This window comes from Girardinichthys multiradiatus, chromosome 7, assembly GCF_021462225.1.
Source record: "Girardinichthys multiradiatus isolate DD_20200921_A chromosome 7, DD_fGirMul_XY1, whole genome shotgun sequence".
Classification (NCBI taxonomy): domain Eukaryota; kingdom Metazoa; phylum Chordata; class Actinopteri; order Cyprinodontiformes; family Goodeidae; genus Girardinichthys; species Girardinichthys multiradiatus.
The window spans coordinates 32,095,529-32,120,570 of NC_061800.1; the positions used below are offsets into that span (position 1 = coordinate 32,095,529).

The 25,042-nt window shown below is 37.3% G+C and overlaps 1 protein-coding gene across 3 annotated transcripts in view; it reads right to left on the reverse strand.

The window, feature by feature from the left end:
- vwc2l (von Willebrand factor C domain containing 2 like) overlaps positions 1–24,338 on the reverse strand; it is a 34,607-nt gene extending 10,269 nt beyond the window's left edge. Inside the window, exons 1-3 of one of the 3 annotated variants that reach the window (XM_047371474.1) lie at positions 23,877–24,338; positions 22,373–22,920; positions 514–643 (exon numbers count right to left, since the gene is read on the reverse strand). In XM_047371474.1, coding sequence (XP_047227430.1) covers positions 514–643; positions 22,373–22,801 — 559 coding nt within the window. In that variant the 5' untranslated portion in view covers positions 22,802–22,920; positions 23,877–24,338. Of the gene's footprint in view, positions 1–513; positions 644–22,372; positions 22,921–23,583 lie in introns of all 3 variants that reach the window. The other 2 variants (XM_047371471.1, XM_047371472.1) reach the window with 2 other exon arrangements.
- Positions 24,339–25,042: the final 704 nt, after the last annotated feature.

Genomic DNA, 25,042 nt, shown 5'->3' on the forward strand with positions numbered 1-25,042 from the left:
GTTCAGACTATAAATACCCAAAATGTCCTTTGCTTGTGATGATTTCAGCAGCTCGACTTTAGTCATAAAGCTTCATCTGTCCCTCAGAAATTGGAACATGCAAAGGGAAGCCACCCACCTCACCTTGCAAATAATCGGTGAACCATTGGAATCCTATAATTCTAATTTGGGGATTGGCTGTATGTGACAAGGGCATCTGGGTTGCTTGGAGATAAAAAGCCCTCCAAGGACCCATTAGTCCTTCCTACCATGCCTGTAATCAATCGGCTAATGTTTACTCTGCTTAGTGTGTCATTTATAATTAAAACTAGTACTGCTCATTAGTGTCTAGTGGGCCAAAGGTAATAATTTAAATACATAAAACATCAATTACATCCTCATCTTCTAAGGGCACAACCCATCAAATGGTGATACTGCAGATAAACTAGCTCTCACTGGTTTAAGGAAAATATAATAACTTTAAAGGAATCTAATGTGCAACGAATTCCCGAGGATGTCAGGAGGAATGTTTACCATTTTTACAGATTGGGCAGCACTGCTCCGGCTCATAGACAGGGTTGACACACTCTGGGACGGCGCAGTCGGACACCACACAGTGTACCTCGTTATTTGGTTCACAGCGGCACCATTCACAGGGTGACGGCTGTGGGCAAAGAGGGAGAGATAAGAAATCTGGGTCAGATGATGCACTTGGTTTCACCTTAATGTGTTTGTGCATCCATAAGTGTGTGTCACAATTAAAAAAAGCACATTTAACTCTGAAAGGCATATGATAAAATAAGGAAAAATACTCAGACCATATTTACACTTTTTTTGTGTAACCCCAGAAGGTGAGTGAGGAAAAATGTCTCAGTTTTTCTGTCTTTGTTTTTGTGTTATTTCTTGCTGCCACTATAGAAAGTGAAGAGATGGCCTGAAATGACATTTGGCTATCTGGCATACTACAGTTGCTAGTCAAGGGCCTGTTTTCAATAAATAAATACTCAATATAATAAAGAACAATGTTCGTTTTGGATCTAGGGTGCCTCGACAAAAGTATTCACCCACTTGAACTTTTTTCAAATTTTTCACATTAGAAACTCAAACTTCAATTCAATATTGTGATAACATATGATAGACAAATACAAAGAAGCACATTCTTATGAAGTGGAAGGAAAAAGATACATGAACAATGAGATGTACATTTATTAAGCATGCATTAGTCAATAATACTTCGTAAAAGTACCTTCTGCACGAAAAGCACCTACAAGTCTTTTGGTATTTGCTTAAAACATTTCCATAGCATAATGGTGCCACCACCATGTTTTAATTCAATTCAATTCAAAGGTACTTTATTGATCCCCGAGGGTAAATTAGAATTCCAGTACAACCCATCCAAACAGACATCATGACACAAGACAAGGGGGGGACGGGTCACCGAGGCTTTGCTGCCCACTCACAGGTGCTGCCCTTGCTAGATGAGAAAAGAGCCCACAATAGGTAAGTAGAGGGAAAAAAAAACATATTTCACACTTTATCCTTAGCAGGATACAGTTTGAGATTGCAAAAAACCTCAGAACAAAGAAGCAACAAGTTTACAAAACAACATCATGCCGGGATCGGTGAAGGTGGTGTGAGGGGGTGCATATGTTTATCTTGAGCATGCTTGTGTGTGCAAGTAAGTGTGTGCAAGCAAGTCCATGAAGCACTGTAGCAGAGGCCATTGTCCTTGATGGTACGTTGGAATGTTCATCAACCGGCCACAAAGTTCTGAGCAGCTCCACAGATGTCCTCAGGGAGGGGAGGGGGCAGAGGGAGCAGAGTGTCATGTTTACATAACTTCCAGGAGAGGTTGAAGATAGCCAGCCATCAAGGCCGTGCAGGGGAGCCAGATTCAGAAAAACAACAATTATTTGGGTTAGGCTGAATCTTAATTTTCCATCAGCCTTGAGAGTCTCGCTGGTGCTTCTCAATGGCGAATTCAAACAGCCAAATTCCTGGTCTTCCTGCCAGATCTGAGCGAACAGCTTTCTCCAAGATTTATCCCATTTCACCCTTGAGTCCAGGAACCGCAACCTGCCTGCGATCCTTTATTTGAGGGACAATGTTTTCAGTGCGATGTGCATTATCCAGGTAGCCAACAAAGTTTAGTTCTGATCATATCTGACCACGTAACCTTCTTTACATATTTCCTACATGTTGTGGCATGTAGGAACTTCTTATAGCTTTTTTCAGCAATGGACATCCTTTTATAAGTGTGCCAATGAACAGTTGATATATTGTTGTATAAGCTAATCCAGCTTTAAACTCATTCACAACTTTATCCAGGACCTGTGTGGTGTGTTCCTTGGTCTTCACATGTGTCCTCAAGAGCCAGTGTCCTGCATGTTTTAGATGTTTCCTTGCACAGCTGATTTAATTCAAATGACTGTATTCCTTTTTTCAACATGTCATGAGGTTCTGCTGAGAGCCTTTTAATGAACCAGTCATTTGATTCAGGTGCTGAAACCAGGGAAACATCTAAATCATGTAACACACTGGCACCTGAGGACTAACTGTAATACCACTAGTCTTCATCATGCCTTTTGTTCACTAATTTTCTCTAGCAAACCTTTGAGGCCTTCACCAAACAGCAGAATTTAAGCTAAGAATAAACTGCACACTGATGGGCTCAATTTACTGAATAGGTGACATCTGAAAACAATAGGTGGTGCTAAATTTTATTTTGTGGTATCAGAGTAAGGATGGCTAAATAAATATGCACATCCCACTTTTATTTTTGAACAACAGAAGAAAAACTATAGTTTTCCTTCCAGCAGCATCTGCTACTATTTGCACATCTACTGCATGAAATAAAAATAAAACACATTGAATATTGTGGTTGTAATGCTTTTAAATGTGAACATGTTTAGGGGTAAAAATACATGCACAGTATATACTGGATATTCATATTCCGTTTTAGGCTCTGAAAACCAAAATCCATAATCATGTCTATAACCCCAACATTTTAGGGCCCTTGTTTTTGAAAATACCCATAACAAAGAACTCAGTCTGTGTTGTTCATAATACATTTTTTTTTATTTTACTCCCTTCAACTATAGCATGCCTCAGGAAATATTTCGGAAGCTTAACTTACCACATCTGCAACATCTAAATGAGTTGCAACATGTACATTGGTGCTATGCTGCTGTCTTTTTCTTGATTCTATCTTTATAGTCACTTGACCGGAAAATGAACTGTAATGCAATTACATGGATTGGAAGAACTACAAACTGTTTCCAGATCAGAAAAGGTCAGCTGCTTATCATATTTTCTTTTATTTCTGCTTGTCTTGGTAAACAACCTACAAGGGTGTATTAGCACTGGGAGTACTTTAATGGAAACATACTGCTCTGAGACAACATTAGAGGGTATAAAAATTTCATATTTGACAACAATGTTGTGTGATAGTGTGTGTGTTTGTGTGTGTAATCAAACCAAACAATATGGCTCAGGAGGGTCTAAATAATACTAACTGAACCTTTTTGCATTAAGAAGCCTAGATCAGATGAGAGGTCTACCAGTATCTCTAAAGCTCACTGTGATCTTGTTCTTGTTAGGTAGTCAACATTGCATGTTTTGTTATCCTATTTAAAAAAAACAAAAACAAAACTTTAAAATCATAAGAACAATTCTGCACAAATCCGAGAACCAGATTACGCAAAATATTAAACAGATAATTGGTAATTCTGTATTATTTATTAAACAAACATGTTATCTCATTGCCGTACATGTCTGCTCAGGGATTGAGTCTGCGGGCTTTCAGATTTTACCGGTCCACAGTTAGATTGTGTTCAAATGGAATAAAACCACAGATACTCTCCCGTGGGAATGTGCTGGAGAATCCACATGCCTTGAAGGAAGACAAGGTAAGTTTTAATTAACTAAAGACCTTTCTACAGTGCTTTGCAAAACTATTAACCCCCTTTTCACTTTTTGTTATGGTTCTACTACACATTTCATTGTTTTAAGGGGGATTTTACACAAAATTGTGCACAAATTGGTGCATTATTGTTCAATTATCATGTTTTTATGTTTTTTTACAAATAGAAATATGAAAGTGTGGGATGTATTTGGATGTATTCCCCTTTATTCTAAAACTCCCAAATAAAAAACTCAGTATTATAACCTCAGCACAAATGCAGCTGTTCTGTGAAGACCTCTGAGATTTGTTAGAGAACATTATTGAACAAACAGCCTCATGAAGACCAAGAACCACAGTTGTGTAGAAGTTTATAGCAGCATTAAGTTATTAATATTCTTAGCTTCGAAAACTTCACATGGAACTGTTCAAACCGTTGTCCAAATTAGGAAAAAGTATGACACAACTGCTAACCTTACAAGACTTGGTCGTCCACATAAACTGAAAGACCAGACAATTAGAGCATTATTTAAAGATTCAGCCAAGAGGCAAAAGGTAACTCTGGAGAACTCTGGAAAGACCCACAGCTCTGGTGGGACAATATGCTGAGTATTAGCTGTGCGTGCTACATGTCTACTGATAGAAGAAAACCATATTTAAAATAAAGCCATATGAAGTCCTATTTGCAGTTTGTTACAAAGTTCTCTGTTCAAACAAGACCAAAACAGAACTTTTTCACTTACATACAACACAATAAATGTGGCAGAAAACTGAAAACAAATTTCTTCCAATTCACCTTCACGTCATACTTTATTTTGGTCTACAGCTTAAAATCCAGTTAAATAAATTGATGTTTTTGTTTAAAATCTGGCAAAATGTGAATGATGTCAAAGGCGATGCTTTTGCAAGGAGAAAAATGCTGCCTAAAGAATACTGGACACAGCACAAATATGTATAATAAGGCTAAGGCTCATTGTGATTATATTAGATTAAATTTCAGATAACATAAACTTAAACTTAAAAGGTTACCAGGCCAAAGTTTATGGGACATGACTGGCACATTCAGAGAAATATTGAATAAACTTCATCATTCAGTTAATTTTCTAACCAGATTGGCTAAATTCAAAAGAGTGTTTTAGAAATGAACTGTGCAGGTAGGCAAAATTATTGCAGAATTATAGGTTCTTCCTTCCATTTACTATTATTATGCTAGGGAAAACAGCTGCTAGCTTTGGCAACAGATTCTTTTGGCAAGAAAGTGACCATGTTGCAGCACTGGACGTTGTGTTTGGGGATTGATGGGTTTTTCATTTTGTTTATGTCATCAGCTATGTCAGATACTGTAACTCCCACAAAATTGCTAAATTTGCAAGCAACTGCACAACAGCTGCACAGAATATCATCCAGGTTTATGTATAAGTGCAATGGCTATCGCAATATTAAATTATTCAATATGACTTTATTAGCGCTTTATATCACAGTGCATTAGCAGCTACAAAAGGACGTTTGAATAGAGTCTACATACAATGTAACAAGAAAATGACTTAAATAGTAGAAAACTACACATATACGAGTAATGCTGTGATTACAGTTCTAATGTTCTTAGAAAAGTCTGCATTGTCAATTCACTTTCACTCTTGTTTTAAAATGTTCATGCTATTAAAAGAAATATTTTGAATTACACAGTTTTTCTACAAAATAACAGCTCTACAAAACAAACTAGAGAGATAAAATGTTTTAGAAAAGCAAATAAAGTGAACCACAAATTTCAACCTCAGTCAGACTCGCATTAGATTTGAATGACTCATGATCTGTGATTTTTTTTGTCTGAGGTAATTTTGTTGTTCAAAAATGATCTTTTTTCTCTAGTTTCTTGCATCTTTGCTTTGTAATCTTCAAGTCTTATATTCTTTTTGTATTTTCTATTGTGTAAATTCTAGTACCCCTCGTACAATGTGTTTAGTATTTTTTTTCTCTCAAAGTCAAACATGCTGTCAAGCTCAAAGTTACTCATAGCTCTGGCAGAGTTAAAGTTGTTTTCACTCAACCAAGAAGTTGTTTTCTGACTGGAAATGAGGCAGGCATCTCCCAAAATATAATAAGACAATGTAAAATGAATATAATTATAGTGAAAAAATCTGCTCCTATTAACCTTTGGATTAAAAAAATACCATGTCATAAATGTTCATACCCTTCTCATTAATCAATGGAAAATATTGTATTGGCTTTTCCAGAAACCAAATGCTTCTGATAATTACTGACACGTTTTTTGCATATCTCCACTGGTAACTTTTACCATTCATCTCTTGTATGAACTCCAAGTATTTGAGATTGGGAAGCCCTCTTGCCCTCACCCTTATCTTTAACTCCCTCTTCAGATTTTCTGCAACATTTCAGTTGGGACCCTGGCTTAACCACTCCGTAACATTTGTATTTTTGTTAGCTGACATTTCTTTCACACTTGTGATGCGTGATCTGGGTCACTGTCATGCTGTAATGTCCAGTGTTTCCAAATACCAAATGTTGTTATTTAGAATCTTGATATAAACTGAAAAACACCCCCCAAAGCATAATGCTTCCAGTGTCTTTCTCAGCCATGTTGATGGTACTCTTGCTCCTTCTTTTTTATGCTAAAAGAAAGCTGTATCATTGTGGCCAAACACATCAACTCAAGTCTTTTTATTCTTCTTTGCCAAGAAGAAAAATTTGCAAAATGCCAAGCAGGCTTTAGAGTGCCTTATTTATAGAAGAGCCTTCAACCCTGGTCTGTATCCATGGAATTGGACTGTTGGCCTTGAGAAGATGCAATCAGTGTGGCTCACATTCTACAGCGTGACCTGGGAGGGGATTTTTGGATTCTTTCTCACCTCTTGCAACATCACCCTTGACAGTGTAAGGGACAATTTTGACTTCCTACTGCATCCTAAGATGTTTCACAGAGGAAAGCATCCTGTATTTGTTTTGATAATCTTTTTCAATGTTGCCACTGGAAGTTAAAGACATTTAGATCTGGGCTTGTAGCATTTTTGAGCTGTAAGCAGCTACAATGCAGAGCCACAGGTCATCACCCAGGTTTCCTGTTTTATCATGGTTGAACAACTTGAATTGTCCCACAGAATCTTGCAATTTGTAATGGGTATAAATAATAATGAGCTTGTTGAGAAAATAAATATATGAACTGAACATCGACATTGGTAATTTTTTGCTTAAACCTGGCACATTGTAGTAACACATTTTGGCACACATTTATATTCTTTCCAGTCAGAAGAAACACATTGGTCAAGTTAAAAGATTACTTTAAATGTAAAGCTGTTAGCGGTATGGATACGTTTGAGCTGAACGGTACACACCTGGGTTCTGTTTTTAATTGCCTCCTACTTCTTTATTTGTCACCTACCTCAGCCTAGATTCCTTTGCTTTGTGGTACACGACTTTGGTATGCTGTGGTTAGGGATGCTTTACTGCTTTCATTTTTTTGTTTTAGTTAGTCAATCCAGATACTTTGTTATTTTTTATAATCTGGATTTGCCAAAAGAAGAAAATATAAACAGGTGAATGTGTAATGTAATGTCCTGAATATGGACATGGCCTACATGTAATGTAATTTCCATAAAAAAATTGGGCGATATTAGGAAAATATGGACACTGGAAATATCCATATGGAAATTTTATGATATTAATATCTAGGTTCAGATTATGGTGTTTGTTATAATGTTGACTAACCCAGATTTTGCTACTAATTCTCCCTCATAATACTTTGCCACAACAGCATTGTGAAGGGTGCTTATATACAGTGCCTTGCAAATATTTATACCTCAAGAATTAAATAAATATGATATAAGAATTTTCACACATATAAATCTGAAGCTTACGTTGTAAATTTGTATTTAGCACCCTTTTCTCTGATACGGTTAAAAACAATCCAATGTCAACGATTATCTTCTGAATTTACCTAATGAGCTAATGCAGTCTATTGTACGGTATTTAATCTCAGACTGAATACAGCTGCTCTGTGAAGGCCTAACTGTTTTTTTGTAGAGATCATTAGGTAATAAACAGCACCATAAAACCAAATTACACTGACTACAAATGCACGCTACACTGCTCATATTTTTATTTGTAAAGAAATATTTAAAAACCATTTATTATTTTCATTTTTCTGATGATACTATTACTTCAGTCGTTTTTTTATTTTGGGTTTATTTCACCATTACAGAAAGGACCCCCGGAAAGAAAAGATGCTCTAACTGAATGGTTAAATATAATCAAATCACATAAATACATAAACATACAATTAAATAAATAAATAATGCAACTATAGCTATAAATTGTGCAGACAAATATACCCCACTTAGCCCTTTGTGCTTCTTCATAGCTTGCTCATCAGGACTTCATCTCTATCAGAGGGATATGTTCTCTATGGTACTGTCTCCAGTGTCTTGAATCTAGCCTGAACAAAACAGTACTCCTATGTCACAACAAGCCAATTTCATGGCTGGTAAGAGATTTTCCATTTTATAGAATTGTCAGTGATAGCCCTTTACCTGATACGCACTGAAAACCCTCTACTTGGTTTAGAAAAGAAAGAAAATGTGAAAGACAGGCATTTGTAAACTGGTGGTAGTTGTTTAACCATGCTGTGAAAACTGATATCCCAAAACAGAATGTAAACATGTTTTCTGGTCTTATGCTTAGTTCATTTTTAAAGAAGACATCCAGAAGCCTACTGGGGAACATATGAAGGTGTTGGCTGTCATATGGTCCCAAAGTAAAAGGTCTTTAACAGTGACGTGTTGGTCTATTATGTGGTGACCTGTCCTTCCCCGCCTGGTCAAATTAAATCCAGCATCATCCACAAACATAAGGGTGTAATACTGAAGCCAAGTCAAGCATTCTCTGTAGTTTTCAAGGACTCCACAAAGATTAATCTTATACATTGCAAACACTTCTGATATGAATAGACCACATTTATGCAACGATCTTTATAACTTCATCTAGGTTCCACAATGTTTTAAATGTATTTCTCTTCTATGTATTAACATTCAGAAAGTGCTTACTGTCATACATTAAAACTATATATGTATCCCATATGTTTATACATTTAAAAATAAAAGTAAAGTGTTTTACCCAATGTCATTTTGGCACAATGTGTTGCTGCAGATTACCTTAGTGAATACAAAGCAGTTTTGAAATTCTGATTTTATTAAATGTATTTTTATTATTATTATTCATTTATTATTTCAATATTGTTTTTCTTTAGCCATTCCGAAGTGGAATTGCTTGTGTGTTTAATCAATTAGACAAAGTCATCCAAGTTCTGAAGCAGCACAGCAACCCCAGACTTTCACACTACCTCTTTTTTCTGACATATTGTGTGGGATTTATACCACATGTAACAGGATGCACACCTTCCAAACAGTTCTACTTCTGTCTCGTCAGTCCACAAAATATTTCTCCAAAAGGCTTCTGGATCATCAAGAAGATTTTTGGTCAGATTTTTGTCTGTCAGTCAATGTGTGTGTGCTTTTCACCAGGACACCTACAAATATTAGGAATATTAATATTTTGGTATGGCCTAGCCAGAGTCCTGACTCAAATCTGATAAATAATCTGTGGAGGAAGCTAAAGGTTATGGTGATGGCCACGGAGCCTTCCAACCTCAAAATCCTGGAATTCATCACCAAGGATTAATCATCAAAAACACCAATGGAAAGAACAAAACGCTAGCATATAACTTTTAAATTGTTTATTATTTTTTGAGATAGGTTGAATTTTCTGTCAGAAACAAACATCTTAGCTGAATGAAAATAATTTTTCATTTAAATCTGCACGAGTTTGTGTTTCCTCCCTCAGCCTTAACAATGTGGCACATAAAGCAAAATCAAGACATTCCATTGTAACTCTGTTGAACCAAAAAACATGCTAACATGAAAGACAAGTAAAATAAGTGAGGCCAAATGATGCATTGAAACACATATACAATATATTCAATGTATAAGCAAACAGCTTTTTTAAATCAAACGATTATGTGAGCTAAATGAAATCTGTAAAGTCAGACTGGACCGGTTGTTCTTCTTCCTTGACTGTAATAAAATAAGACCATCATCTTCAATCACAGCTGTTCGAATAGAATCTGAAATTACTGTTCTTGGCTTAGGTCTTCATTATCCCACTCCTTTTCTCTTTCATTTTGCACTTCATATACCTCCTTTCAGCCTCTCAGATGATTACCTTCAACTGTTGCTTTTAAATGTCAATAACTTTCCAGTCCGAGCTACCTTATATTAATTTTGCATATCACTGGAAAGTCTGATCAAATTTTAGTCATTATGTATAATCTGTGACACCTTTACTCTTAGCTGTGTTTCATTTCTGTCTCCTTTGGTCACCATTAAACATTGCATGTCCTCCATAGTGAAAAATCTGTTGTGATGACTGAAAGCATATATATATATATGTATACATATATATATATATATATATATATATATATATATGTATATATATATTTATTTAAGTGGCACTTACGACAGAGTAGTATGACTTTTTTTCTGGATAATTCAGCTAATAACTAACTGACCACTTGGGCACATTCATAGACTGTGCATAGAGCATGGAGATTTCATCCCCAGAAGGTAAGGTGACCATTAAGTATGGAAAAAATGTGATGGTGACAAGTGGCACAAGTACCACTCAACATCATGCACCGTTTATCCCAGTACACATGCAGTATAGAAATGAGTGGGTACATCTTTAGCAACACACATTTATGTAAATGTGACTGAACTTGATTCACAAAATAAACTTTATTTCTACACCCATATACAGCACATTTCTTTATAAACAGTCACTTTTAAGTCAGGATACAATGTATAAAAGGTGTGAAAGCAGCTTAAACACAAAAACATAATTTATTTGCATATTGAAATGTAAGCAGAAACCTTAACCTATTAGCTGAACTCAATGAAGAAAAAAGAAAAAAAAAATCTTCATATTTGGTTGCTCAAGTACAACTAGTGGTACTAATACCAGGCCCCAATATCGTTTGACAAAGGTGTGGCAAAGCCAGATCAGTTTAGAATCAAAACAGTACCAAATGTAAGAGCAAGCTGAAGCATTTGTAGAAAGCTTAAATTGAACCAAATGTTTTGGGTTCTGAGAACAAAGATCTCATTTCTTCTGTGCTGTGTCACCCTAAACTGTCATGCAAGCTAAACAATGTTTTATATTTTGTATAGTGTGTAAGAATGTAAAGAGTCCTTTTTTTTCTAGCATGATCTGGTTTATTTCAATTTTGAGAGATATTTCCAACCACAAACACTTCATCATGGTTTCTGAAAAACTCTTTTGTCTAGGCAGAAAGCTGCTCTGCTTCAGATGTGGGAGGTCGGTCAAACAAACAAATGAGAAAGGAGATGACTAGCAACAATATGCTAATGTGAGTGAAAGTCTTGCAAAGCAGTTTGAATCAATGAACTTGTATTGTCATATTTTATTATTGCTGACAAGGGAAGCTAAAATTAGCTGAATTATGTCTGCTACAAGGAAAATTAATTTATTTCAAATGCTCAAAGAGCTCATTTAGAGCAAGAATAAGGGTGGCATGGAATTAGTTATTTGGACTAATCTGGGCCATCAAGCACAAGTTTTTAAAAACTTAATGATAATAAAAGCACCGACTTTGCTATTCTCTACATAACATTAAAGTAAATTTTTGAAATCCATAATTAGTATTTTCTCATTTTGATGTGTTAGCAGTAATTCACAGGTTTTATGAGGGAACAAACCACTGAACTGCCACTGAAAGACAGCATTGTTTCTTTCATATGATGACTGGCCTTTTAAAATAAACATCTTCAAAGCAGTGAAATTCTCTTTGTAGGTTAATCTGCCAAATTGGTGTGTCAAACAGCTCAGGTTTGGAAACTGCAGATGCTTAATAGGGAATGGTACATGAAAGATGGAATTCAACATCAGCACTACTTTATGCGCCAATAAAACATTGCAGAAAATCCCTGTCTGTAGTCTCTGGCGTCTGATGCTTTCAGCAAGTCCTATTGTATAAGGTCTACCATAAAGAGGATCAGTCATGCCTAAGCCCAGACTCACAAAGGAAAATGGAGCAGTTGCACCAAATTTAGACATGCTGCCAGATGTTTAGACTTCTGTTGTCTCCACTTTTATTGACTGGGCATTGGAATGAATTGGCTGTCATGCTTTCCATTCCCATAGTTACACAAATGGGAACAGGGCAGCGAGGAAATAAAAGGTCTAATAACTTTCAGTGGGGTCAAATGTTAATGGAAATGGTCAAACTTTTAAGCTGGGCAGCAAGGTCACCGGAAGCTCGCTCATGCACTTAATGGGAGTGACAGTTTGACAGTCAAACAGCTCACTTTCATTGTGTATCTTAAAAAATGTTTTACAGGGTCTATGTATGCATAAAAAGGGGTAGAATTACTTAAAATATTAAGACTTTCCTTCCAAAAACACTCAACACTGACTACAAGTGCAATCATTTCAAACAAGTAAAACATTATTTGTGGCAAAATCTTTTTGCACTTATTGGCACAATTGTTGCCTCTGGCAAATGGGAGAGGAAAATCAATTTTGTCAATCATTTCTACAGCCTCTATGGATATACTCTCGCAAATGTTTCTGAGAAACAAGAGTTACTAACGACTGGCATGTGTGATGAGTGGGCCCATTGGTATGTGGGTGAATGCCTAATCTTACAATTGCGTATTTGTTACATTTCAATAACTATTTAAGCACTGTGTCTTTGTTGACCTTAGAACAACCATGAAGAGAAAAAATATCACAAAAGAACTAGCATTTTCTTACATTTCTATTGATCACAGACTAAAACAGGTAAAAACATCAAATCTTGTAGAAGAGCAAAGCTGAAATAGGTTGCAGTGGATTTTACCAGTTTTGTTGGATTTTGAACAAAGGTTTGAAAAACATAAAGCATGTTTTATCTCACCAATTAGGTAAAATACATAGCTTCCAAGAAAGAATGTATTCAAGACACATATAGCTAAACTGCATATTTATCTTAAACTTGGAAATTTAGACTGAAGGGCAGAAGCATAAAATCAGGATCAAATTTGTACAAAAAAAATATATATATATATATATCTATATATATATAGATATATATATATATATATAGATAGATAGATATATATGTCATTTCTTAGTTTAAAAAGGTTCTTTATCCTTATGATTTACCATTAAAAGACATTTTCATTTATTTAGTTGGGTGAACTTTGATAGAAATGGTTTAAATACTGAGCAGGAACTTGTGTGTCCGGAGGAGTTTGGGAAACAGGCTGTTCGCACCCCAGCCAATCTATGTGTCCTCTGTGGGGGCCACAGAGGGCTCTGTGGGGGCCATACCATCACATCCAGTAAGTCTTGTTTTTCCTTACACTGAAGATAGTTCTTAATGACTTTGGCTGCGTGTTTGGGTTTGCTCACTTAGCATTTTGTAAATTATAAAAACAAAAACAATCATCATTTATATTTTTGAAAGCATTCTTTGTTTACAGCATTTTTTCACACCTGCCTGCAACCTTTGCACAGTACTGTATGTCACTCAAAAGAGGAAATAACAAATAGCAGTGTAGTTGTCACATTAAAATTTAAGGTAGCTGAAAGATTCACAAAATCAGCATATACAAATAATGAGAAAAAGATAATAAACTAACCACATTTTGATCATACAACAGCATACCTGAGCATGCAAGATTTGTTTTTTGGCAATGTAATGGGTTTGATCAGATAATTGTGGCTGGTTTTGCTGAGATTAAAGATTTTTTTTGGCATTGCATAAGGATCACAGAAGTATTGTTTTATATTAACCTTTACATTAATATTTACTTGATTCATACTTAAATGAACAAATGATTTCCTGTTTGATGTCCGAGCCTTTAAGACCTTGAAAGAGACTGGATAAGATAATTGTGAATAATGAGCTCTGATCAATCTATTACAAATTTAATTGCAAAACTAGTGGTTATATAACGTTAGATGTTTGCAACTGCATACCTGCAAACCATAAATGTTGCTCTGCACTCAAAAAAGAAAAAATTCTGTCCCATGATTTGTTATTATATATATATATATCCCACTCCATTATTTTTGCTGTAACACGCTGTTCATGAGGCCAACAATGAAAAGCATAAATCTGCCTTAAGCTTCCAAGAAGCTCTATTGTTACCCTTTTAAAATCCTCTTTGTGTTTGCTTCTTTTCTGTAGTCTTAAACTGAATATGAGCTCCAAAACACAGTCCAGTAACTATAAAGAAATGCTAATAAGAGCAACAAAGGTTAACCTTTCACCCTCCCTAAACAGGAGTCTCTTTAGAAGATAATAATGCTCTTTCCTTTAACACTGTGGGGTATCAAGACTTTCATCTTCTCACCGAAGAGACCCATCCTTCTCAAAGTGAATAAAGATGCTGCAATTTGTGGTATCATACCATAAAAGGGTGAAACGATCGCTCTTTATTTTTTTCTCTTTCCAACTGGACTGTAACTGATGAAAACCTGTTTTTAACCCCTAAAGCACTGAGGTATCCCTTCATTCTTGTTCATGTTAACCCTTGGTCAAGGTTAACATTAAGATGGGCTGGACTATTGATGGACTTGATCTCAAATGAAAATGGGGTTGCTTATGTACTTATAAAATATGTAGCCTTGCGTCTCAATGCAGGGCTTAGCTTAATTCTGTTTGACGCGCTAACCCACCAATCAGTTCAGATTGAGCACATTGATTTTAAAGGGGTTGATACCACACACCTTTTACTAAAGCTCGTTATGAACATGAGAGCTGAATCCTTTTCCTATTTCACCCAAGAGATGATATTTAAATAACTCATTGTTCAACTGAAACACTGGTGAAATGGTCAATCACAGACTGCCCTAAAACTGAATTTATGTTCCATTACCAAAGTTAAAATGGAACCAAATTTAAAATAATAAAATGTATCAATTGAACTGGTTGGAACTGACAATATTTTTAATTTGTGCTGGGGTGATGACAAAGATTAAACACATTTAAACTATTTTATAAATTATTATTAATTCATTGTTTACAACTTGCAGGATGGACCCTAACTGAAGCAGAGAAAATGTAAACTATTGAAGGCCAAGTGTAATAGTTGTCTATAGATTTGTCAATGAAAGTCTGGGAGAAGAAAAAAAAACACTTTCTAAAACAAACAAGTAAACAAGTAGAGAACACAGTTTGGCCTACTTTAGTCATACAAAAATAAAATAGCATGTTCACTGATGAATTGTCAGACCATAGTAAATAATGCTGCTGTCCTACTGACCTACTTAGTTGAATTGTGCATGTATACACATGCCTGCTTGAGTTTCTTTCAGTGCCATGAAATGCAAAGAAAATTTCACTAATGAAAAATGTTTGAGCATCTTCCAAGGGGTTTCCATCTTTGGCCTGATGTCGATATAAATCGGAAATAAAGTCACAAGAGGTTATGAAACATTCTGCTCGAGGTTTGTGTGACAGATTGAACAAAGTTGATCAATGGAGATAAATTTCTGTCATGGCGTATTTAGCTTTGAGATTGTATGTTTATTCTGCTTTCCCAGGTTTTGAATGGTATTCTTGTTCTTTGCTTTTTAATATTCTTTGCCTGCATTTCTCTGTTGGTTTTATTTATGTTATTTTACATCTGCTCTCAGGAACAAGCAACTACTGATTGTGTGTTGTGACTTCTAATTCTCTGTGCTTCTGAATTTACTGCTATTGCTAAGCTTTGGTTTTTAGCTAATTCAAAAAAGTATGTTTTAGGATTCTAATGCATCCTTTATTTATGCAGCTCTGAGAACTGCTTACTCTTTTAGGTTTGGACATCGAAAATCACATAATAAAGAGTATTTTCGAACGTTTAGGATGTGGGCAAAGTGCAGTTAGCTGTTTGTGAAACTGAAGTACAGTATGTTTATCAGCTAGTTGATCTGTCAATCTCTTCACTGTGGACTTCCTGGTTATATTGAAGTAACTGTGGACTGCTTAAACTTAAGATTATGTTTCTGTGCTACATAAATTATCTCTTTTGAATTTGAGTGGTCTTTGTTAGTTTTTTATTCATTTAATTTATTAAGTAAGGTTTTATCTTAAAAAAACAACAATTAGCAATACTTACATTGGGCATTTTTAAAATGAAATGACATTTGCCATATATCTGATCTTCTGTAAAGATGATATGTTAGTAAATAATAATGTGCAATAGCACAGGGGATTTCTTAGGAACTCTGTATTGTTGTCACTACCCATGAGAAGGAAAACAGACACAAAACCACCTATTGAGAGTTTGGAGTCATCTATTTAGTACTAGTCAGACAAAGAGTGTACAAATACTAAATAGGACATCACATGTCCTAAGCAGCTAAATGACTCTCAAACTTTGCCTAGTGATAATACTCATAACTTTACCGCTAAGGGTGCAGTAAACAACTGTGGTGTGCCAGGTGGTGTGCAGTGAAAAGCCACTGCCCTTCAAAAAGAATGTCCTGGAAAAAAAAAAAAAAAAAAACACAAAACAAAACTGCTGAACATGTTCTTTCTATAAATATCAGTAAAAATACAAACAGCTGTTGAATTAATCAAAATACAAAACAATCCTTATGATACAATAATAACTGTCCTGGTGTGACATCCATAGTGTTAGACTGCCCAGTCTGTGTTAAAGAATAGAATATAATAAATTCTCCAGGCTGAAATGAAAATGTATTTGCAGACCAAACAGACAATATGAGTAAAGATCCAAAAGCTATTTTTATTCTACTCAATTGATGATAAAAAAACAGGGACACATGTGATTTTTGTCTCTTTTACCTCTTTTTCCTATTTTGTTTAACAGGGCTGTATATAAAATGTAAAACATTCATGAAATATTCACAAATCTACATTGCTGGAACTTGTGCATCCTTATATTACATAAACAAGAGAACACATTGCACAAATACCACTCACTGTTAGATTTCCTTCAAAAAAATATCCAAGCTAAAAGCACCCACTTAGGTCTAGAGTTTCATTCAGAGGATAACAAGAGCTGTTTCCCCACTTTACTCTCTGAGCTCTTGAGACACACAGACAAAGGGTACATATTGTTTGAGATGACAGGGAGCAACTTAATGTTGAAAAGCATTCTTCTAAACTGACATACAGTATAAAAACTTTATACCCAAATCAATTATCTTAGAGAACTTATATCTAGTCATATCTATCCACTAAAATGATCCTTTAAAGAAGTATGTTGTAACCCTAACCCTGTAAAATTAACAGGACACTTTTAGAGCTAACACAGTTGAGAAAAACAACAAAGTCATTAAGCGATTTAAGTTCAGATTAATTTTGTTAGAAAAAAAGGTTTTGCCATGGTTTGCCAGCAGTATTTGGCTGAGTGAACTGGAATAGATGCACTAATCTTATATTTGAGAACTGATTTGTTTGCACAGTCATGACTAAAATCTGCGATTAGCCATGGAGCTTGTTGTTTGGGCCATGTTATGTCATATCTTATTTCAATCACACTCAGCCTCGATCCACTTTCGGGGAGCTTAAACTAGGAGGTCTCCTCATGGGCAGCAACAGTTTAAACACAGACTGTAGTTGTCATACCCTTGATGTCATTTATAATCAGACAGTACTGTCATGCTCCATAACAACTGCAGAGACACTGGTGTGATGGGTAGAGACTGCCTGCAAGAGCAATGACTCAGTGTCCACACAACAGCGCATTAAAATACCGTTTCAGCATCTGTCAGTGTGGCAATAATGGCTCAGTGTTTGGTTGATGAGGGAAGGTGACATCACACTGGGTGGCAGCCATGTTGGTGCCTTGGCCAATAAAAACAGCTTGATTATACATTTACAGAATGTAAAAGCTAATCCTAACCACAAGCATTGCTAATACAAACTGTAACCAATTCAACTAATTCACAAGGAATCGTCTCTGGTGCAGCATTCATTAAATAAAAACTATAGGCCTACATATTAACATGGGTGACTGCTGAGATCACGTTGTAAAACAAAAAAAGTAATTAACACACTGAAAATGAATATACATTAGGAATGTTCTCTTTTCCTGACATGTAGAGCTTAAAAACATAACAGCTGCTATTATAACATGTGACAAGGGACAACTGTTTGCGTTAGATATAGCTTATGAGTTTATCATAGACATACTAGTTTAGAGAGGGTTGTGCATACTTTTTTCTGTGAAATAAATGCAACCTGAAAAACCATGACCATCATTACAGATAGATGCTTTTATGTTTGGCCCTTTGAATGAGTCACCCTATTAGCTGATACTGCATAAATCAGTGACCTAAAACCCTGCTGCACATATTTAGAAAGTAATTTGACTCAGTTTCCTCCAAATACCAAAATTATGCCTTTGGGTGTTTGAAGACAGAATTACTACTTTCAATGAGACATACATAATAAAAAGGAATATAATTTTGGGGGGTATTAAACAGTAGCTATTAAAAGGATTTACATTTTAAATGAGCACATCATTTTGAATATATAATCTTCATTAATGGTTAAATTGCAACAGTCATTAGCAAATTGGTAATAAATCCTACCTAAACATTTTGATACAAATTTAATTGTGGATGTTCGGTCAACTGTTATTCCTCCTTCATTCCTCCTTCATGTGGGGTGCCCAGCAGAGAACCATAAGGGTGATTTGTTTATATGGGTTTTGAATAAAATTTTCAACTTAGAAAAAGTTAGAAATGTTGCTATGTTGGACAGATAATGTATAAAATGATAAATAAATAAAAAAGAAAACTAAGCAACATATTTAATTATAGCGGTAATTTTTTTAATGTGTTTTTATGAAATATTTGCCTAGAATTTCCTCAATAGAATCAGACTAATATTGCAAGAAACAATTGCATAGTCGTTCTTTGTGACCAGCTGGCAACAATATACAGGGGTCGGACAAGGAAACTGAAACACCTGTCATTTTAGTGTGGGAGGTTTCATGGCTAAATTGGACCAGCCTGGTAGCCAGTCTTCATTGATTGCACATTGCACCAGTAAGAGCAGAGTGTGAAGGTTCAATTAGCAGGGTAAGAGCACAGTTTTGCTCAAAATATTGAAATGCACACAACATTATGGGTGACATACCAGAGTTCAAAAGAGGACAAATCATTGGTGCATGTCTTGCTGGTGCATCTGTGACCAAGACAGCAAGTCGTTGTGATGTAACAAGAGCCACGGTATCCAGGGTAATGTCAGCATACCACCAAGAAGGACGAACCACATCCAACAGGATTAACTGTGGACGTAAGAGGAAGCTGTCTGAAAGGGATGTTCGGGTGCTAACCCGGATTGTATCCAAAAAACATAAAACCACGGCTGCCCAAATCATGGCAGAATTAAATGTGCACCTCAACTCTCCTGTTTCCACCAGAACTGTCCGTCGGGAGCTCCACAGGGTCAATATACACGGCCAGGCTGCTATGGCCAAACCTTTGGTCACTCATGCCAATGCCAAACGTCGGTTTCAATGGTGCAGGGAGCGCAAATCTTGGGCTGTGGACAATGTGAAACATGTATTGTTCTCTGATGAGTCCACCTTTACTGTTTTCTCGACATCCGGGAGAGTTACGGTGTGGAGAAGCCCAAAAGAAGCGTACCACCCAGACTGTTGCATGCCCAGAGTGAAGCATGGGGGTGGATCAGTGATGGTTTGGGCTGCCATATCATGACATTCTCTTGGCCCAATATTTGTGCTAGATGGGTGCGTCACTGCCAAGGACTACCGGACCATTCTTGAGGACCATGTGCATCCAATGGTTCAAACATTGTATCCTGAAGGCGCTGCCGTGTATCAGGATGACAATGCACCAATACACACAGCAAGACTGGTGAAAGATTGGTTTGATGAACATGAAAGTGAAGTTGAACATCTCCCATGGCCTCTACAGTCACCAGATCTAAATATTATTGAGCCACTTTGGGGTGTTTTGGAGGAGCGAGTCAGGAAATGTTTTCCTCCACCAGTATCACGTAGTGACCTGGCCACTATCCTGCAAGAAGAATGGCTTAAAATCCCTCTGACCACTGTGCAGGACTTGTATATGTCATTCCCAAGACGAATTGATGCTGTACTGGCCGCAAAAGGAGGCCTTACACCATACTAAGAAATTATTGTGGTCTAAAACCAGGTGTTCCAGTTTCATTGTCCATCCCCTGTATATATACAAGTCCTTCTCAAAATATTAGCATATTGTGATAAAGTTCCTTATTTTCCATAATGTCATGATGAAAATTTAACATTCATATATTTTAGATTCATTGCACACTAACTGAAATATTTCAGGTCTTTTATTGTCTTAATACGGATGATTTTGGCATACAGCTCATGAAAACCCAAAATTCCTATGTCTCAAAATTAGCATATTTCATCCGACCAATAAAAGAAAAGTGTTTTTAATACAAAAAACTTCAACCTTCAAATAATCATGTACAGTTATGCACTCAATACTTGGTCGGGAATCCTTTTGCAGAAATGACTGCTTCAATGCGGCGTGGCATGGAGGCAATCAGCCTGTGGCACTGCTGAGGTCTTATGGAGGCTCAGGATGCTTCGATAGCGGCCTTTAGCTCATCCAGAGTGTTGGGTCTTGAGTCTCTCAACGTTCTCTTCACAATATCCCACAGATTCTCTATGGGGTTCAGGTCAGGAGAGTTGGCAGGCCAATTGAGCACAGTGATACCATGGTCAGTAAACCATTTACCAGTGGTTTTGGCACTGTGAGCAGGTGCCAGGTCGTGCTGAAAAATGAAATCTTCATCTCCATAAAGCTTTTCAGCAGATGGAAGCATGAAGTGCTCCAAAATCTCCTGATAGCTAGCTGCATTGACCCTGCCCTTGATAAAACACAGTGGACCAACACCAGCAGCTGACACGGCACCCCAGACCATCACTGACTGTGGGTACTTGACACTGGACTAATGGCATTTTGGCATTTCCTTCTCCCCAGTGTTCCTCCAGACTCTGGCACCTTGATTTCCGAATGACATGCAGAATTTGCTTTCATCCGAAAAAAGTACTTTGGACCACTGAGCAACAGTCCAGTGCTGCTTCTCTGTAGCCCAGGTCAGGCGCTTCTGCCGCTGTTTCTGGTTCAAAAGTGGCTTGACCTGGGGAATACGGCACCTGTAGCCCATTTCCTGCACACGCCTGTGCATGGTGGCTCTGGATGTTTCTACTCCAGACTCAGTCCACTGCTTCCACAGGTCCCCCAAGGTCTGGAATTGGGGCCCTTTTCCACAATCTTCCTCAGGGTCCGGTCACCTCTTCTCGTTGTGCAGCGTTTTCTGCCACACTTTTTCCTTCCCACAGACTTCCCACTGAGGTGCCTTGATACAGCACTCTGGGAACAGCCTATTTGTTCAGAAATTTCTTTCTGTGTCTTACCCTCTTGCTTGAGAGTGTCAATAGTGGCCTTCTGGACAGCAGTCAGGTCGGCAGTCTTACCCATGATTGGGGTTTTGAGTGATGAACCAGGCTGGGAGTTTTAAAGGCCTCAGGAATCTTTTGCAGGTGTTTAGAGTTAACTCGTTGATTCAGATGATTAGGTTCATAGGTCGTTTAGAGACCCTTTTAATGATATGCTAATTTTGTGAGATAGGAATTTTGGGTTTTCATGAGCTGTATGCCAAAATCATCCGTATTAAGACAATAAAAGACCTGAAATATTTCAGTTAGTGTGCAATGAATCTAAAATATATGAATGTTAAATTTTCATCATGACATTATGGAAAATAATGAACTTCATCACAATATGCTAATATTTTGAGAAGGACCTGTACATACTATAGTAAATATTTATAAAAATTTATATTTTTTCTTTTTCAAAGGGTCATTTAACGTTTGCAGCTCCAAACAAGTTTTACTTAGCTAGATCAAGTGTAAAATCTGCTCTTTACTTTGGAAAGGAGAAATATCCCCAGCCTATGCATGATTTGCAAGCTTTGTTGCAGACCATGTACTCTGTTTAATGGAAACAGTATTCTCTGATGAATTTGGCTTATTTTAGCTGGATAATGTGTTCAGCCACAAAGGCAAAAAGGTTTAGCCTCCCAATTCCCAAGACCTTAATCCAATTGAGCATCTGTTGGATGTCCTGGAAAAACAAGACACGGAGGTTCCACCTTTCAACTTTTAAGATTTAAAACAACTGCTGCTAATATCTTGGTGTCATATATCACAACAAACCTTCTGGGTGTCAATGGAGTTCACGCCTCAATGAGCCAGGCTTGTTATGCAGGTGGTCATAATGTTATGCCGGATCCGTGTATATAACTGCTTTAATTTATTCAAATCTACCCGAACAAAATGTATTGAAATTCTTACACCCATTCTATAGTCAAAATTGCAACATTTTATCTTATCAGTCTATGTAAGGAAAGCCGCACTCAAAATAATGTCTTACCTTGAATTCTTCCAGTATTTTATACGTTTTCCCTCGGTACTCACAAAAGTTTTTAACCTCCTTGCACTCGGGGCAGCATCCATTGTGCTCCACTTTTGTGCACTTGGGGTGCAATTTCGGGCACTCGGGCTGGTCGCACACGGGCCCGTCCTCCGTGCACACACAGGGGCAGTTTGAGTGTCCCGGATAGAAGCGCTCCCCCAGCTTGTACACGAACCCGCTGTCATCCACGCAACCCTTTCCCCGGTAGTCGTCAAACACAATGTTATCCGCAGCGGTCCGCTCTGCCTCGTCGGCGACGTAATCCTGGGGGTTGCCAACCGTGGTCGAAGACGCGACACTCAGGGCCACCAGGAGAAAGAGGAGGAGAAAGACGGAGGCGGCCGAGTGGAGAGGGCCCATCCTTCCCCGCGGCGTTAACATCCACATTCAACACAACTGCGTGAATGTCATCTCTAAGCTCCGGGTATTCTCTCCGGATCCGTCCAGTTCTTTATTATCGCTATCATCGTTATCACTGCCGTCATCTTGTATCCGAGAGAGATGTTCTGCAGTGGAGTAACAAAGAAATTAAATAAATAAATACATAGATAATAATCATGGCATGGGTGGTGATTTCACTGCTGCTATTCTGCGCAATCCCACAACCCAATCTCACCTTCCAATGTACTTTTTTTTTACAAGTTTTTTTCAATAGGGATTATTTTACAAGATGAAAAGCAGTTTCATTCCGGGGTTTCTGACAGCGTACACTGCTCAACAGGTTTGTCTTTATATATATATATATATATATATATATATGCAGCAGCAGCTGTAGGTCCAAGAGCAGCTACAGAACAAAAGAGGAAAGGGTTATGAGGTTCATTACTGAAGCGGGTGGAGTGTTTTATTCACCAAATTCTGATAAGACCGACCAATTTGAGGTTAAAATAATAAATAAATAAAAACTTTATAAAGGATCAAAACAACATGTAGCTTCAGTTGTGAAATTTAAAATTAATTTGCTTGCATTTGGTTTAATAGTGACCTAAACAAGCATTGTTAAACGTTCAGTCATATATTCCAAAATCAACCACTCCTTTTTAAAGAGGAGTGAAATAGCTAAATATAGACTGAAAACTACCTCTGTGCATGTAGAGCTGCGTGCTTTTCCATTCCAGATTAATTTCAGGGACAACAGGGGCGCACCTTAAGCGATAAGGCAAACTCACCGTGGTAAAATAAAATGCTTTATATCCTCTTAGTGTGAAGCCAGGAAAAACAACAGCACATATAACTGGAAAAGATCTCAGATAGTCACCTTGCCTATTGGAAACTTCACTCTTATCCACGCAGTAGATTCACAAGGCTCCCCGAAACACTATTATGCTCCTCCTTTTCTCATAGGTTATGGGTTTAAGAGCTTTTAGTGATTAGTGATTTTTTCTTCGCTCTTTCCAATGCAAAAAACAGTGGCATCCACGAAATAGTAGATCTGTTTCATCATTATCCTTGTCCGACTCACCTTTCTGAGACAATATCGCAGTTTAGGTCCAATAGCCTGCGGCAAAGACAAACAGAGCTAAAAAAAACAAAAACGAAAAAAGAAAACTGCATCTGTTTAACGTCCCTTGAGAATCCAGAGTCAAGTCAGTATATCCAAACGATGCGGCTGTCGGTCTTGTTGCACAATTGCGAGCGTATATCCAGCGGTTGCATTGTAAAACAAAAATCCACGATGACGAAGACGAAAATTTATGTAAAGAATGAAAGCACTTCTGAATGAAGGCAGTCAATAGAGGATTCTGCAGCTGAGGTTTGCATTAATCGCCAGTAAGGCAAGGAGGGAGCGCTCTCGACTTTCAGCACCTTAGAGAGCGACCGTCTCCTGTGTCCTGCTCTGAGCAGAACAGAGCGCCCCCCAGCTCTGTTCTGTCCACCTCTTGTCTCCTACAGTGACAACACACATCTCACAACCAAAGAACAACTACATTTACATTTCTGGAGCTCGTCTTGCAAATGACAAGAGCTAAAATAAATCCAGATAATAATAAAAGGTCAGATTTCAGCTGGTAGATTGAACAGGTAGGCTACAGTTTCATGAATGCGTGTGACTTTCCAATTGCTTCTGTGAAATGGTGCGCTTCAGTGCATGCTTGTCTCATTCTGAGGCAGTGAACATATACATGCCTTTGTACAGGCACTTGTGTGGATCTCTGTTCCTGTCTTCACACATGACTAGGAGCATGTTCCCCTGAGTCACCCATAATTTGCAGCATATTTTACGGCGACCTATTTGTATTCTGCGGCACATCACACAGGAGGAGTTGGACTTCTATGCCACTACAGCACAATAAAACATACAGTAAGATTTTGCGGCAATGTGGGCTTTGTTTTACAGAGGTTAGCCCGTAGGGGCCACTGCCTAACTACATTCAGTCCAGGCACATGACTGAGAGAAAACCCAGAGGGGCATTACTTAATTAAATATTCCTATGAGAAATCATGAATATTTAACTAGTCCAACCTTGTGGCTCAGAAGGCTTCATGTCTCCTGGAAGGGGGATCCCATACAACAAAAACATATTCTGACCCCACACAGTGCCAGTGACAAAAATATTCACAGCTATTAACCTTTTTCACATTTTGTCATGTTACAACCACAAACTTGAATGTATTTTACTATGGCTT